Source organism: Amaranthus tricolor, chromosome 13 (assembly GCF_026212465.1).
Source record: "Amaranthus tricolor cultivar Red isolate AtriRed21 chromosome 13, ASM2621246v1, whole genome shotgun sequence".
Taxonomy (NCBI): Eukaryota; Viridiplantae; Streptophyta; class Magnoliopsida; order Caryophyllales; family Amaranthaceae; genus Amaranthus; species Amaranthus tricolor.
Genome location: NC_080059.1, coordinates 2,274,364 through 2,289,651, shown reverse-complemented (window position 1 = coordinate 2,289,651; position 15,288 = coordinate 2,274,364). Strand labels below are relative to the sequence as shown.

General features: G+C 30.5%; 1 protein-coding gene across 1 annotated transcript; it reads right to left on the bottom strand.

Moving 5' to 3' along the window:
- Positions 1 to 11,995: 11,995 nt before the first annotated feature.
- On the bottom strand, positions 11,996 to 14,747 carry LOC130798559 (uncharacterized). Its single transcript, XM_057661595.1, has 3 exons — positions 13,783 to 14,747; positions 13,500 to 13,689; positions 11,996 to 12,905 (listed from the first exon to the last, which is right to left on the bottom strand). Exons 1-3 carry the CDS (start codon positions 14,143 to 14,145, stop codon positions 12,328 to 12,330), a joined length of 1,131 nt encoding a protein of 376 aa, XP_057517578.1. The 5' UTR covers positions 14,146 to 14,747; the 3' UTR covers positions 11,996 to 12,327.
- Between the last annotated feature and the right edge of the window lie 541 nt (positions 14,748 to 15,288).

Genomic DNA, 15,288 nt, shown 5'->3' with positions numbered 1-15,288 from the left:
GTTAGAAAAGATATCTTTCTTAGGGCACGTTGTTTCGAAGGATGAAATTTCTATTGACCCTGAAAAGATTAGGGCAGTGATGAAGTGGTCGAACCCAAGGAGTGTTACTAAAGTAAGAAGTTTCTTAGGCTTAGCAGGCTATTACAGGGAGTTTGTGGAAAATTTTTATAAAATTGTCTAACCGTTGTTTGAGTTACTTAAAAAAGGAGTTCGATTTCTATGGGGCGAGAAGCATAGTAATTCACTAGAAGAGCTTAAGAGGAGACTTACGACTGCACCTGTGTTGACCATGCCCGACTGTGGGAAAGCATTTGAGGTATATTGTGATGCATTAAAGAAAGGTTTGGGATGAGTACTAATACAAGAAGGCAAAGTAGTAGCTTATGCGTCAAGGCAATTAAGGCCACACGAGTTGAATTATCCAGTACACGACATTGAACTTGCAGCCATAATTTTTGCCCTGAAGTTATGGAGACATTATCTCTATGGAGCACCATGCAAGATCTTCACTGATCATAAAAATTTGAAATATTTCTTCAATCAGAAGGAGCTGAATATACGACAAAGGCAGTGGCTGGAAATCATTAAAGACTTTGAAGTTGACAAAAATTATCTACTATTTTGTTTTTATTGTTGATGGCTTGTCTTCGATGGTCCTGTTATGACACATTGGTCCATGATCTTACGTGGAGCAGCGGGTATATCATAGGTAGCTATTACAGGTGATGGAGCTTATTTGCATTGCATACCGGGGGAAATGAGTGAGAATCCTGAAGTGTACAATATTCTTTTGTCTATTTGTGGTTTCTTTTAATTAAGTTGTTTATGTTTTGAGTTTGAGGTACATGTCCTCCTCTATATAAGTTATTTCCGCTGCGTTATTTTTGTGGGTTGTATAATTTTAATAGTTTATCATTTTCTTTCTTCCTTTGAACTCAAGCATTTACATTGGAACTACGATCGATACTTAGCATGTCGACCCAAAGATTAGGCGATGATCATTCCACCGTGATATTTTATTACAAGGCCAATGATGCCTCCTTTTTATTACGTTTTATTGATCATTATTTGTTCAGTGCGTCCAACTTTAGGATATATGCTGTCGAAAATTTTCGCACAATCTTATATGGGAGTTTTCTAATCCCTTTATTTGTTAGAGGTGTTACAATATGAGTTAGGGCCAAAATATGGTGTTGACTTTGATTTTTTTTCTAGTAAGATTATTTTCGAATTATGCCTAAAAATTTCAAGATTACAACTCCAACACCATAAATCGGATTTTGAATTAATTTTATTTTAGAAGTATAAAAATGGACAAAGTCTAGTTAGGATAAAATGAGATGGAGTAAGAGGTGGTCCAAGAAAACATGCAAGGAAAGTTTGGAGGCAAAAAAATCATCATAGTGTATTTCATTTATATAAAACTATAGTTAGGGTCTGAGAGGGAAGAACGACAGCAGCTTATACCCATAGAAGAGAGTGCGGTTAAAGAGTTCCTCGGCTCGAGAAAGATCTTTAAAATGAGAGAAATATGCAACTTGCAAATAGAATAAATAGAATACAAACAAATAATTAAAAATAAAGATAAAATTAAAGGAGGTAAAAAGTAATAAATAAAAACAGTAAACAATAACAAACGATGGGTAAAACAAACGGTTTAGTAATCTAAAACTTAGAAAGCATAAAACATAATAGAGCCAAATAAGGATGATGAAATCCTCGTGATTTTGGCAGCTTTTAACTTTTTTTATTAACCCTTCTTTCTTTCCATTTATATTCTCTATTAATTATTATTGCAAAATTAAAAAGCCGAAAGAAAACACAAGTAGCTTAATATCAAGATCGTAATAAGCATGGTCGTAGGGTTACCGTCTAGAGTTTTTAGGTTTAAAAATTATTAGGGATCATTGATAATAAAAACAAAAGAAATATTATACTGTACGTTCTTAAGTTATAAGATTTTTCTTATTTTTCGCTCTGGGGTCAAAAAGCTAATGAGAGCATATTTATATAAGTAAGAACTCTATATATCTCATTTATTAGTATTTTCTTAAAACCTCAAGTTATTTCTTTAGCCTTAACACTTGTCTTTTAATTTTTACAATCCCAACATCTTTAAAATATAAGTGACTCCTATTTTACGTTCTTATTTAGTTTACTTGTAGATATTCAAAGTATTTGTTCTATCAAGTATTTCATGAAAAAATATTAACTATATACTTTCTATGGTTTTATACGTCAAGATGTCACTATTTGTAACGGCTAATAAAAATAAAAACAAAAACTCATAAAATATATTTTACTTTTTGTATATGTATAGAAAAATCATATACATTAAAACTTGTGGGAATATTAAATGAAAACAAAAGAAGTAATATGTATAAAGAAAATGTAGTTGTGGATATCCTAAGAACAAAGAAAGTAAACAAAGTAGGTCAACTAATTAAGCTTGCTTATCTAGCAATAGACATAGATAGGACTTTACTTAAAACCACAAATATTATATCAAGCAAGCTCTACAGAATTTCAGGGTGATCTTAAATTAACTTTTTAAAACAATCAAATGTAGCTCAAAGAAATTTTTATAAGTTAATAATTTATCATTAAATTACTTACCATTTAATTTAACTAATTGATTAACAAATAATACAGATTACATTAATTAACCAATATAATATAATTCACTACGACAAATTTAACTTTTTATTATCACAATTTATATTATCATATTTTAAAGCAAGTGCCAATAATCTTAATGATGAAATTAACTTTAAACATATAATCGAACATGCTTTGTCTTGTACTTTAGAGAGGGTCGATAAAGATGTGTCGAATATGGGTGATTTAAGGTTTGGAGCAGTTGATAAGAGTTGCTTGATCAAAGCAACAAAGAAAGAAGCAGACTGTGAGTGGCTCGACCAACCGCTCGATCGAGTAAAGTCTAGCTCGACTGGTCGAGCGGTGTTAGCTCGGTCGAGCAAGGTGTCCAGAACAGGTCAGTAGCTTCACTGGAAGCTTGCTCGACCGAGCGAGGTAGTAGTGGCTCGGTCGAACGGAAGTCCAGCAGACTACATTGGATCCTGTTTTTGGTCAGAATTTGTAGTGACTATGCAATAATGTGGTGCATTACTCTATTGTTTATTGTAATGTTTATTGTCATAGTTAATTAGGATGTTAATTGGGATGTTACATGTGAGTTTATGGTGATTTATGAGGGAATACTAAGAGTGATGAATATCTTGCCTATAAATAGGATTCATCACTCATAGTAACATTCACCACAAAACACACATATTGTTGAGAGGGCTATTGCATTGTTAGAAACTTGAGAGTGTTCTTAATTTGCTTTAGTATTTGTGGTCTTGAGAGATTGTTCTCAAGATAAGGGAGGTTTATTATACTTGTTATTGTTGAATTCATTATAATAAACTATATTTGAGGGGGAGGTATTCAAGATACCTCATAAACACTTGTGTTCATCTTTTGCATTATATTTTTCATTTGTTTTTCATTGTTGAACCTCTTTGAGACTTTCGTTATCAATATAAGCTATTTAACTTATGTAAGGATGGCATTTCACATTAATATCAACATCTCCTGATATAACAATTTGAGTATACTAGGATTATACTCGTGTTACAGACGGTTAGGGTTTATATTTTTGTTTTTTTTACAGATTGTTTGGGTTTATAACATGTAGAACTTTTAACAAAATTTTAGCAAAGTCCTCATATAAAACCTTTTACCACTTCTTGAATATGCTTGATAATTATTATTCAGCATTAGCAAATTTGTACCATAATACATAATAAAACTTAAAGTGCTAATGATATTATCATAGTGATACACTTGAATAGATATTATGATTAAATATTCCCTCATAACTGGATGCTAGAATTAAATTTCTAAAAGAAATACTGAAATTAGAGAACTTGAATGTTCTTAAAGACCATTGAAAGTGGTAGTAGTAGTTGAAAAATCTTCAATCGTACCATATGATGTTAATACATGTGTGTTTTTTTATGTAATACATACTAAAAGTGAATCTTTGATAGCTATTTTGTTGTGAACTTATAATATAAGATAGATTGAATGAGTTACTCCCAATGTGTATTACCCTAACTTTATTTTTCAGACTTTTCACCTTCTCTAATAAACTCCCACTTGCATTGCATTAGGGAATATAAAGAGAGGGGTTAAAAAATAATTACAGAGAATATTAATTAGTCTTACATTATTTATGGGTTGGAATAGACATTATTAATATTTATAACTTGTATTATTAATGTGAATTTGTAATTTTTATTTTATAATTACAATTACAACCACTTTAAATAGAACTCTTCATTGAAAATTTACATTGCATTAAAAGATGAAGGGATGGGTTTCAAAAAAAATGATCTAAAAATTGTATTATAAATGTGACACTTAATACAATATGCTTATAAAATGTATTGTAAAGTGACATTTATCTCAAATTGCTTACGAATTAGTAGATTATATGATTACCAAAAAAATTAAAATATAAACATCAGAAATCGCCTACTGACATGCAAGAAAGCAATGCAATTTAATATCTTCACAGATTAATAATAAACAACTAAGTCTTAAAATTGATGTCAGACGGTTAGGTGAGACATTGCTTTCTTCACATTAAACTTGTTTTTAAGCATCTTAGTTCATAACCCATCATTTATACTTCATTATTGATAGATTATTACTTATTAGGTTTTAATTTTGTGATGTTAGATTATTATTGACACTTATATAATATATGCATAAGGTCATATCTACTTAAGCTAGGACGAAAGAGACAATGTTACAATGCCTAATGCATATCTTTTATTTTTATTTATTTAGTTTAACATACTTCATCTGTCTTTTTGAGTTTACATAATATAATATAGTGTAAATTCAAAAGTTTAAAAAGTTATTAATTTTTTATTATTTATTTAGATATTAATTCTAATTTCTAAATTAAATAGAGCGTGCTTTTTTTTCTTAAAATTATTATATTACATCAACTTATCTTCAAAAATTTTGTTTCCATTTTGTTTTGTATCTACTTATTCAATCTAGTTTGATTACATTTGAATTAGTTTTCTTCACAAATTTTACTCTCAATTTTCATATTTTAATAGTTAAAAGGCTTAAAAATCTCTATGTTATACTCCCTCTTATTCCGCTTATGTATCTCATTTCCTTTTATGGTCAAGTCATCTTAATTGTCCCATTTCTATTTTTGGTATAGGTTTTGACTTTTATGCCCTTAGTAGCTTTATCCTATTTTCAGTTATACCCTCCATTACCTATTACTAATTTTCCTCCCTTACATTAAAAACTCATAATACCACTCTCTTTCCTACCCTTAGGGTCCCACTTTTAACTCTCCTTAAAATCCGTAAAAAGTCAAAAGGAATTCCTAAGATGAATAGGAGGGAGTATAATATTATGTTCAATGTCACAGCGGCTCCCTCTCAAATGAGACTATGAGAGTCACTTAAGTTAGTGCAAATACAACATAGGTCATATTCATTCATAATATCTAATCTTTGACATGAAATGAATAGCAAAAGATATTTAAAATTGTGAAATTTTTCAATAATATAGGCTCTAATATCATCTCAGGTAAACAATACAGTTAAAAAACTTAAAATTGATAATTGAAATTTAAAACTCAATAACGTTATTTAATTTCTTTGATACATGTTATTAATCTTGTATTTGTCTTATCTTGTCTTGCCTTGCCTATAGTGTCTACTAAGTTATTTGTTTTCTTTTGCAAGTCATTTTCAAACCATAAATCTCTGTACTGGCTGAACCTCTTTATACCTTTTGATAAAGATAAAATTTGCTATCGTTCAACCTTCTTAAAAACTTAATGATAGGTATAAAAAAATACGATAATGATTATGATAACGATTCTAGAAATTATATTTAAAAACTTATCCATGGATTGAGTTACGTATTCAGCATACCCAATTGATAAGTTTGAAGCCCAAATAATATATGTTCTAGTAGGCACCAAAACGACTAAAGAGCTAAGTGCTAATTTCTTAAGTTGTCTCAGTCTTGTACGTCATAGATTTAATTAACGTACACAACAATATATAGCAAAACGACAACCAAATAGCTTTCAAATTTCATACAGTCGATACTCGCACTACATTTATTTTATATGAACAAAACTGCAATGATTGTTTCAACAGTTCCATTATAAATATACTTCCATTATACATTATCTCACCATTAAAGTTCTCCTTCAAGCTTCAATTTCCAAGATATTCCTTTATATTTCTGTTTACTATGTCCATAAATTTTATAATATTATAAACCTAGTTTTAAGTTGGAAGCATGAACTTTATTAATATTAGTAGCACAACGAGAATTAAATTGATCAGGTGGTTGTGCTATACATTGTGCATCACTTGTCATTGTGTAAGTAAGATCAAACTAATTACGCTATCACAATGGAGATATGTTGAATATATAGGTAAATAGCAACAACCTTTAAAGCTTAATTCTAAAATATTGAGATTAGTTTTTAATTTATCATTATAAGTTGTGACTAAGTTATACTGAGCTGATTCTCATTAATCTACCGTTGATCTTCCTCTCATATTCAGGTTTGAAACTGGTAATATGTGATAATTATTCACAAACTGAGTTAAAGGTTTTAATCGAGATGGTAAAATTGATAAGTGGGTAAATTAAAGTCATTTTTTATATTTATTTTCATCATACTCGTTACATACATGTCTATTTCGACTAGTAATCATATGGCCGGTTAAAATCTCATACAGAAAAAAGTGAATATGTTCTTAAAACCTTCTTTGTAACTATATTTTTGATTGTGTATATCTATTTCGTTTGTACTCGTTACATACCAACCAACTCTAACAGGTCAAGCGCTAGAGGGGAAGCTTTAGCCAAAGATAGGACTTTAGGTGAAAAGGAGCCGGAAATAAAACAATAATAAAATCTCAAAATATAAGAGAGATTGAAAATCAACAAATAGTAGAATTTTCGATCAATTCTAGTATGTTACAATGAGATAAGCTTTTATTATGTTTTGAACTTAGTGTAAAATATTTTATGAGCCGAAATACATCATACACAACGTATTCCCTGATTTTTTGTGATGGTCATGGTCGATCTTCATTCATTAATAACTTCGCGTTTAGATGAATCACAACATAATCAAACATATGGTTATTATTGTACTTACTCTTTAAAATGCATTAACACTAGTTATAACACATGTGCTAAAATTAGCTAATTGTGTTTCAACTGACATTTCTTATGTTCTCCAAGTTCTTGACACAAATAGAATGCTTAATTAAGGTGAATTTCCTAATGCAAGACTTTTCCCATCATCATAGAGTAGCTAAAGACTAATTAGAGCATCTAATCTAATTAAGACTAAATCATTTTAATTAATGTGATGTAAACTACATTGTAGGCTCTACTAACCCAACTAATTAAATTGAGATAATGTCATCTTTTGGCTAAATCAATCAATATCCTAATTTATCTAACTAAAGAGAAAAAGGTAGAGAGGAAAAACAGGGGAATGTAGCCGTTAACAAGCAAACACATTGCTCAACTTTATGCTCAACATTTCATATGATAAGTTGACACTAAAGACCAAAGCTAAAGGATAAATAAAGGCTCCAAAGTTAAGCACAAGAATTATTGTGTACATTTTCTAAAAGGACTCTTCCTTCAAATCTGAGTAAACAACCAAAGTTGGTGACCCCTACATAAAAAAAAAATTTTTAAAAAAAAAAAAAAAAAAAAAATAATAATAATAATAATAATATACTTCTCTTTCCAACTACAATTATTACATTAGGCATTTAAAAAAAAAAAACTTTTAAGGATAATTATAGCAATCTTAATGAGATAGAAGAACATTTGTAATTGATTTTAAGAAAATTTAATTGCTATGAACTTATAGAAATAAAGGGTTTTAAATACAAATTAAGAAAAACTTACTTGTTTTTGTTCTTATTCTTTGCCTATTTACATGATCACTCAATTACCCATTTAATATTAAATCGTCTAGTTATTTTTAATTTTTTATTTATGTTAATAGTTCAGCTTGTGTTATAGGATGCAGACTTGCGGATTCAGCTTTACTCATTCTCTTTCGCTGCAGGAATCTCTCTATTTGAGGATCTTTTTTTAATTGAGAGATTTTTTGGCTGATTTCTCCTTTATGAATATGAATTATTGTCTTTTATCCCTCCCCAACCCCAATCATAGTTTCTTGTGTACTAGTATTTTATCAATTAAAATATTTGAGGAGACTTTTAAAGGTTATTGTTCTCAAATTACTGTCCTTTGTTTTTGTTCATTTGAAATCTATTGATATAAGATTTCACTACACTAACAACTTCGAGTAATTAGTTTAGGTAAACAACTTAACATCAATCGATTAGAATCCATAAATGGAAAAAGGTAAGCACCTATAACTTATTCTCTAAAAATATTAATTAATTCAATTCTATATAATTCAACTCTATAACAATTTTTATTTTTTTATTGTAGTTACTATTCTGTTCAGTTTTATACCATTTGAACATTAATGGTCAAAGAAAACGGTCCATTATTTGAAAAGATAGCTAGTGACATGAAACAAATAACATTTGGTAAATGGTTTTTGTTTGATTTTTTAATTGGTTATATATATACATCAAAAGAAAGTATTTGAAAAATGCTTTTAAGCTAATTGGAAATATCGTTTGTAAGCCAAAATCAAAAAATTAAAATGATTAGTTTTTCATTGACTTACATATTTTGATATTTTTTTGTCTTTAATAAACAAGCGATAGCCAGCAACTAATTTTTGTCGAACATTTTCATCTCAATTAGCTTACATAGTTAACTTAAGCTTTATGCTGATTTATCAAACAATACTCTTCTATCCTATTTATTTTACAATTCTATCATATTCTAAAATGATGCAATATAAATAAAACAGAGCAAACCTTCTAACTAATCTAACAAGCCATCACCACTAACCAACAACTAGTATTTGTGAAACTAAACATGAGCCTAACCTCTTACCAAAAGGGTAAAAATATTCCAAGTTGAAAAATAGGGAAGGTTAGAGTAAAAAAAAAGAATGGATGAAAAAGATTACTCCAAAGAAAGTAGTAGTCCTATCTAAATGGAACCCACCGACCATTTACTGCCTTCTTTGCGTGTATAGTGGGTCACACAAGTAGGGTCCTCTACTTTGTTCCCCCAAATATACTCCATCTGTCAGCCTAAAGTTCATAGTCTCTTGGTTTTATATTTATGTATTAAAATAATTTTAAAATAAAATTTTTTAAATGGTAAATATTTTATTTTATTAACTAATAAAATTAAATGAGAAAAATGATGATCATAAACATGAAAAAAAATTAAAATAAAATTAATGAAAAAAATATGTAGACCATAATTATTAAAAAATACTTAAATTAAATTAGTGGAAAACTTGCGGAAATCATTAACAATATTAAAATTATAAAATGAATTTAGCGAAAAATATTTAAGAATCATAATCATTAATAAAAAGTTAATATGTTTAAAATTTATAATATAAATACAAAAATTGTTTGAAAGAAAAACAAATATAACTCAAAATAAAAAATATTAACATCACTTAAAAATGGAAAGAGTATTATGCCATCATCTCATCTCATCTCCTGAAAGAAGCCATAAAAAGTTCTCAACTTCCAACAGTACAGGAATACTGTTGTAGAGAATAACGTTTCACCAGGCACCATCCCATCATCAAACCAAAACACCCACCATTAAGAAAAGGATTGCCTTATACTCTACCAAACACAATTTCTAAATTACATACTCAGGATTGTTTTATTTTACATTTCTCATTTACTTTTTACATATTTATTAATATATTAATTTAATACTTAATAATAATAATTGTATGTAACTTAAAATTATAAAACTTGATATTAATAAACTTTATGTTGAAACGAATCAAACAAGATTTCATTTAACTGTATTTTAATGCATAAATAGTGACCAAAAAGTAAATAGGACATTTAAAAAGAAACGGAGAAAGTAGTATAAAATAGACCGATAGACGAGTAATGTGTGTGTCCTAGAACCTAAATTTCAAAAACAAAGCTTTAGGTCTTCAACATCACCTTCCCTTCATAAATGGACTTGATTATATGAGGAGTTAACTTACATCTACATCTAGGGTTAACATATCCTAATCTCAATAATTGATTCTAGACAAATCATGACCAACACGAAATTAAATAAAACCGCGTTTAAAATAACAGCTAGTCTTTTGAGAGACCGTCTCTTTGAAAGACATATTTTAAGTCCAACCCATTAAAAATTAATGCATATTTATCGTATTATTAATGTCTACTTACATTATCTTTAATGCTTACTTTTTGTTACCTTAATGCCTACTTACAATATCTTAAATGTTTACTTATATTATTCTTAAAAATCTACATATAATATTTTAAAAAATATATAGTGAGCCGGCCTAATTACCACAAGAATTTGTGTTAAAATAATTAAACAGTCAGTATTTGGAATAAGTGGAGACGGTTGCTATCAGCCCCACATAAAGATTAGAAAAGTCATTTTATATACGGAAAATAATTATTTTGTGCAAGTATTAAAACACGTAATAAGATTTTTTGATTTGTCTATAGAAAATTTGATATTTCATCTCGGCGTAATTAAAAGAGAAATATACATTCTTGATTGAAAGTCTAATAATTAGACTCACTATTAATTAATCAGAATATTAGAATAATCCTGAATTAATCCCATGAAATATTATTGCAAAAAGAGAAAGATAAAGAAGTAAACACTATCTTTTTCTTTTTCCCCTTGGAAAGTAAAGAAGGTTACTGATCAAATTCTCAACCCACCAGCAAGTAAACAAGTACAAAAAGAGAAGGATGAGAAAAAGAGAGGAGCATAGGGCAGATCATAGATGCCTCTTGAAAATTAAATACAAACCCAAAAATCCAAATCATTTTTAAAGTGTTTTCACATTAAATACACATTAGTCAAACAAAAGAATTAGTCAAAATATAGAACTGATTAAAGAAAAAAAACAAAAGAAATAGTAAAACATTTGGTATTACTTCTAGTAACTCATTTACCTTTGTGGTTTGATGCCAAATAGTAAACAACTTTTTTGTTATCACTAACTAGGTGTAAAGTTGCTTGATTCTCAAAACTTGGCTAGTTTTAATGAGAGCCGTAGGTAGAGGTGCTCCAAACAGGCCCGATAATCAGACATTTGCCGGACCTTATAACCGAGACTTTGACCCGAGTTCATAATGAGTTTAACATCATAGATAAACCAAAATTGACGTAAAATCAGATTTAGTCCAATCCGAAACACCTAGTCCAAAATCGACATGATAATATGAATGAACACCCCTAGTAGATGTCATTGAATAATGAAAATTTTTAATTTCATTTTTAGGATTTAAAAACTTAAATTGAGAACTAACCATGGATCTTATCCAAAAGGAGATAATTTTATATATATATTAGAATTGAAACAAGAAACAATGGCAGAAAACATTATAATAATCTGAACAGTGTCATACACAACCTCAGTTCTCTCAACTTCAACCTATTAACACCACAATAATCGAGATAGCACGAGGGTTCATTCCATTTCTCCTCACTAGATTCTCCACTTCCCAGCTTACCAAGAAAGGAATTAATTTAAACATTAAAGAAATACCTAAAAACAAAGCTAATTTCAGAATTTCTAACCTTTTCTTTATCCTCCTTTCTTCTTCCTTTGTCTCTGGTTTTCCAATTTGTCTTAATTAGTTGCTGCATATCAAATACCAGAAAAATCAAAGCATTTTGAGTCCGATTTAGCTCAAAAATCTTAACAATACGATCACTAAACAATAATACATTTGAGATTGAATATATGCATTGAAAAACGAGAAATAAAATGAATATGACCAAGTATATGTAGTAGTATATAACAATATTTGATGCTTCTTGTATATTATTGATATGATTCAAATCAGTAGGTAGATTGTAATACAATAAACCCTTACAACAAAAAAGGAGAAGGGATTGAAGGGAGAGAGAGCTAGAGGTCAAAAGCTACCACCCACCCAAGCAAATCACTTATGATGTAGTACTAGTAATATTAGTAAGTAGTAGTTAACAAAATACCCTCTATAAACTTATGCTTCTGTCTTAGTAGTAGTTACCAAAAACTAACTCCCTCAAATAAGAAAATTGGGTCCAAAAAAGTAAAGATTAAAAGAAAAAAAAAAAGATCAAAAATTTCTTCTTCTTTTATGGTTTCTCTTTCTCCTCCATGATTGAAGTCAAGCCAGTGATGAGTTTGACCCCAATTGCAGAACCTTTGTTAGGCTTATTATTCTCTTTCTCCTTGACCTCCTCTTCACCAGAACTCTCCGACATGTCGAAAATTGACTCAGATGAGGGTGAGCTCTGGCTCAACTTCGACTCGTTGGCCGTGTGGTTATCACAGCCTGTGGCTTTATCAGGGCTCGGCAAATCAGTGTCGATGGCAAAGCTTGTCGGGGAGAGGGGGCTTGGAGGTGGAGTGGCCGTGGCAGAGGCGGAGGTGATTCGGGTTGGAGGGGAGAGCCATTTAGCTTGAACATAGTCAACTTTTCTCCAAGGTGGAATGTGCATACCCTTCTTCTTAAGGCTTTGTTTGGCGGCCTCAGATAATATACAGATGATCTTGGAAAGACGGTCAGATTTTCCTACAAAGATATGAGGAAGTGCCTGAAGGATTGATTTGTATGCCTTGGTTGATCTTGCTACCTCAAATTCTGACCTGAAGTCTATGTCGATTATCAGTCTCTCTCCTCCCACTATCACATCCACATATTCATATTCCCCTGTTCCACAAATTCCCCAAAATTTCAATCAATCAATCAATTAATTTAACATAAATAAAGATCTTAACTGCCTTCCTTAAATCCAGGTAGAAAACGATCAATACAACAATTAAAAATGCTCCTAATTATTTTACTCCACCAAAAAAATATTCACTTTTATTCTGTCAGAAATTAAAAAACCCAGATACTGAATTATAGTTTTGGATAAAGCAGAAACCAAATTCACATCAATATAGAAATATTTCAGTAAAACAGCTCCCTAATTCACTAATCCCCTGCGAATTTTACACTAATTTGGGCCATCATTTGAGCCTAATTGTGAAATCCTAAAGCCAATTAGACAACACTGGGCACCGATCTAGGCAGAAATTTAGATGCCTAATACCCTAAATTACAGCAATAAAAATAGAATCATAGAAATTTTCACATATCTAGCAATAATATTTCCATGAAAATTTGTATTAAAACATCAAATTGGTAGGTAAAAAGTAACTAATTACTCTCCTCTGGCCTAAAAAACTTCCAGATTTATCTTCTAACATGAAAATCAAGAAACTGCTAAAATTGATAGGAACTAAGAAATGGAAGATTTACCAGCAGGAAAGGAAGGGGATTTCTCCCATTTGGATTTACAGATAGCAGAATCATAACCCAAAGCCAATAATCCATCAGTAACAATCTTCTTTAATTCATCTTTTCTTTTGCTTGTCTTCTTCTCTGCAACGATTTTTGCTGTATCTGCTAACACATTTCTCTCATTCAGACTTGCACAAACCACCAAACTCTGCTTCCAAAATTAATTCAAAAAATAATCAATTATAACCCAAAATAGTCAATTAATAGAATAAATTACAATTTAATTATGATTTTATGATACCTTAAGAAAATCACAGACGTCAGCAGAAGAAACAGTGTTATTATTATCAGATTCGCCATCAGAACCGTCGCTTCCGTTTCCATTGAAGCAATTACAACGATTTTTCGTACACCTCACCGCAGGTGATTGTGAAACCTTCTCGTTGCTTTCTTCGATGAAATTCTGCACCATCTTAGCTAAGCAGACTGAACTCGGCTCAAAAACCTCGGCTGAAGCCGGTAATGGAGGAGGAACCGGCTCCGAAACGGAGATCCTGAAAAGCCGTTTAAGCCGGGACTTCACCACCGGCTTAACCGGCTCATTCACCAGTATTTCATCATCTCCGGCAGCGTCAATCGGCTGAATCTTCATTGATAACGGCATGATCAAAAACACAAATACCAAAAACCTAATTACACTAACTTTGAAGAATTTTTGCTCTTCTCAATCCCTCGGGACTCCATTTTCTGTCATTGAACGCCCAAATTTCAATTTCTAAGCTCAATTTTTTTGAGAGTTTCAATTGTAAGAGATGATCTTGAAATCGCGTTTCAACAACATTTTGCGCATCTTCCAAAGGGGGAAAAATATTTTTTTGGAGAAATGAAAAAGGAAAATTAACACGGAATCCAAGAAGGATTAAACTTAAATTATACCCTAGAAATGCTTAAAATCCTTGTGATTAGCGAGGTAAAGCATGGAATAACTTGTAAACTCTGCCAAGTAAACTCCAAATTTAGGATTTATTTTTAAAAAAAAAAATAAAAAAAACATAGAAAATCAGTAATCAATCTGTAATTCATAGTCACACGATTCTTCAGCCATTAAAACTCATAGAAAGGTGAAGCGGTTGAACTGAATTTTCATGGAGGAGAGAGAAAATGGAGATTTTTATTTTATTTTATTTTATTTTTAATTTTTGGTTTAAAAATGAGAGTTTGGTGGTTTTAGTTCATCTGATTGTGAGAAGAAGGATAAAGAGGAGACAATGGAGTACTTGGTTATTTTTATAGAGTCAAGCTGACTAGGATTGACTATCTGCCACGTGTATATCCTACGTGGTTGAAATCCCTTGGTTCGGGTCATCCGAAGCTGGTTTGGGTTCGGTTTTGTGAAAAGACGAGATTACCCTTAAGGGGTGTTTGGCATTTGAGATTTGTGGAAGGATATGAGATTTTGTTTTAAAAAAAAGTTTAAATTCTTATTTATCTAAAGGGAATAGGACTAAAAGAGATAAGATCCCTAAAAAATATCTTGGGGGAAGGTGTGTATTTTGATTGAGCCTTTTATTTTCATTCTTTCTTCCAAGTTCCTTACATATCAAATAAGAGACTATTTTAGCTTAAAAATCTCAAAAGTCACATTTTCTTGTGCCAAACACCCCCTTATTGTTGTGAGTGGAAATAAGTTGGTAGCGTGAGAGTAAGGACAATAGCCCTCGTAATGCGAGGAATTTCAAAAAATGGGATGTACACGTGGAAGGTTTGGATTAGATATGATTGAAAGGACGAGATTGCACCTGGAGAA

Bases quoted from the DNA above. Each gene is read 5' to 3' on its own strand.
- LOC130798559 (XM_057661595.1), bottom strand. From the start codon at position 14,145: ATGCCGTTATCAATGAAGATTCAGCCGATTGACGCTGCCGGAGATGAT. The intron at 13,690-13,782 runs GTATCATAAAAT...TTTTGGAAGCAG, and splicing joins ACGTCTGTGATTTTCTTAAG to AGTTTGGTGGTTTGTGCAAG. The intron at 12,906-13,499 runs GTAAATCTTCCA...TTTGTGGAACAG, and splicing joins ATCCCCTTCCTTTCCTGCTG to GGGAATATGAATATGTGGAT.